At 56.8% G+C, this 1607-nt stretch overlaps 1 protein-coding gene across 1 annotated transcript in view; it reads right to left on the bottom strand.

Annotated features, from left to right (window-relative positions):
* The window catches only part of Mxi1 (MAX interactor 1, dimerization protein), a 64635-nt gene extending 63780 nt beyond the window's left edge, over window positions 1–855 (bottom strand). Inside the window, exon 1 of the mRNA XM_005352466.2 lies at window positions 405–855. Within this exon, the coding sequence (XP_005352523.1) occupies window positions 405–678 (274 nt within the window). The 5' untranslated portion in view covers window positions 679–855. The remainder of the gene's footprint in view (window positions 1–404) is intronic.
* Between the last annotated feature and the right edge of the window lie 752 nt (window positions 856–1607).

Below are 1607 nucleotides of genomic sequence, written 5' to 3'. Positions count from 1 at the left end.
ACAGCAGGTTTTCCTGCTACAGTAACCAGGATGAGACTGGGGGGATTGGGTCTTAGAAGCATTAGGAGAGGTTTGACTTTCCCTTCAACCTGCTTGTTGCCCTGGGAGGAGCAGCCCTTGGGTTAGCAGGGGGTGTCTGCTGGAGCTGAGGGTCTGGGTCAAAAGCAACAAGTAGGAGAGAGACATTAGGAGGGGGAGGACTGTGGGATCCACACTAGATGTAAACAGGAGGGGGGGGGAGAAAAAAAAGGCCGGGCGGTGGTGGCGCACGCCTTTAATCCCAGCACTCGGGAGGCAGAGGCAGGTGGATCTCTGTGAGTTCGAGACCAGCCTGCAGGGGTCGCCCAAGGGGGCGAGAAAGAAAGAGCTGGGCGCCGGCGAGCAGCCGGGGCCCCCAAACTTACTTTTGTTTTCTTTCTCGATCTGCTCCAGGTAGCTGGCTGCCTCGAGCAGAATCTGCACGTTCTGCAGAAAAGTGTTGATGTGCTTCTCCATCGAGTTCTCGCTCGTGTTGAAAATGTCCGAGAAGGGGCACCGGGGTTTGGCCCCCGCCGGCTCCTCGGGCTGCTCCGGGGGCTGGGGCGCGGCCGCGGCCGGGGGCATGACCAGGGGCGCATCGGGGACCAGCCCCGAGCCCTCGCAGCGCGCCTCCTTGCGCGGCCGCCCGCGTTTGCCCATGGAGGCACGGGGGTCCGGCGAGCTGGTCCTGGTCCGGGGCTGCTCGGCCCGCCGAGCTGCGGGCCCCCTGGGAGAGCCGGCCTGCTGGAGCCGAGAAAGCGCCCGAGCAAGGAGCGGGCCTGCCTTCCCGAGGCTCGCTGAGTGCAGTTGTGAGTGTGAGTGTGTGTCGCTCTCGCGGTGTGGGTCTGTGTGTATGGGAGATTGAATGAACCTACAGGACAGACGGAGGCGCTGTAGCGCCTGGGTCCTAGTGCGAGTCTGTCGCCATCTGACCGGTCAAAATAAATGAAGACTAGGGAGGCAGGGCCCGCCCCCCGCCAATCCCAACACCCTTCCCCGTCTCTCCCCAGATTCTAGCTGCGTAGAGAGCACTGTTCTTTTAACACGACTGGGGAAAAAAAATACTCGATGTCTCCAGGTGCATCTGCACAAAAACGTTTTTCTTCACAGTAAAATAATTCAGCACAATGCCTGGCACGTAGTAGGTCCCCGGTAAATAACAGCTGCTAGGGCTTTTTAAAAATTATTATTACTAAATAAAAGCCCAATTCTCGGTAGGTTGAGATAGGAGGGTCGCTAGGTCAAGGCTAGCCTGAGCTAAATATTAAGACATTGTTTCAAAATCAAACAATAAAAGTCCACTTCTGACTGGGAGAATCGAAACAGCACCAGTAACTAGAAACTCCTCCCAACACAAACATTCTACGCGTGAACGCGCACGCGTGTGAACACACACAGAGAGACGCACGCACCTGTGTGTACCTTCACACAGGCAAATGAAATCTTGAGGCTGCCCTCTCCGGTTTACCGATTACCCACCCCTTTGCAACCCTTCAAATGCAAAGTAATTTTCCAGGAAGGGGGAGGAGATGTGAGCATCTCTCCACACAACTCAGTCCAGCTGAGCAAAGCTCACGGTAGGGTAGCTC

This window comes from Microtus ochrogaster, chromosome 8 (genome assembly GCF_000317375.1).
Source record: "Microtus ochrogaster isolate Prairie Vole_2 chromosome 8, MicOch1.0, whole genome shotgun sequence".
In the NCBI taxonomy this organism is placed as follows: Eukaryota; Metazoa; Chordata; class Mammalia; order Rodentia; family Cricetidae; genus Microtus; species Microtus ochrogaster.
This window is presented reverse-complemented; position numbering and strand designations above follow the sequence as displayed.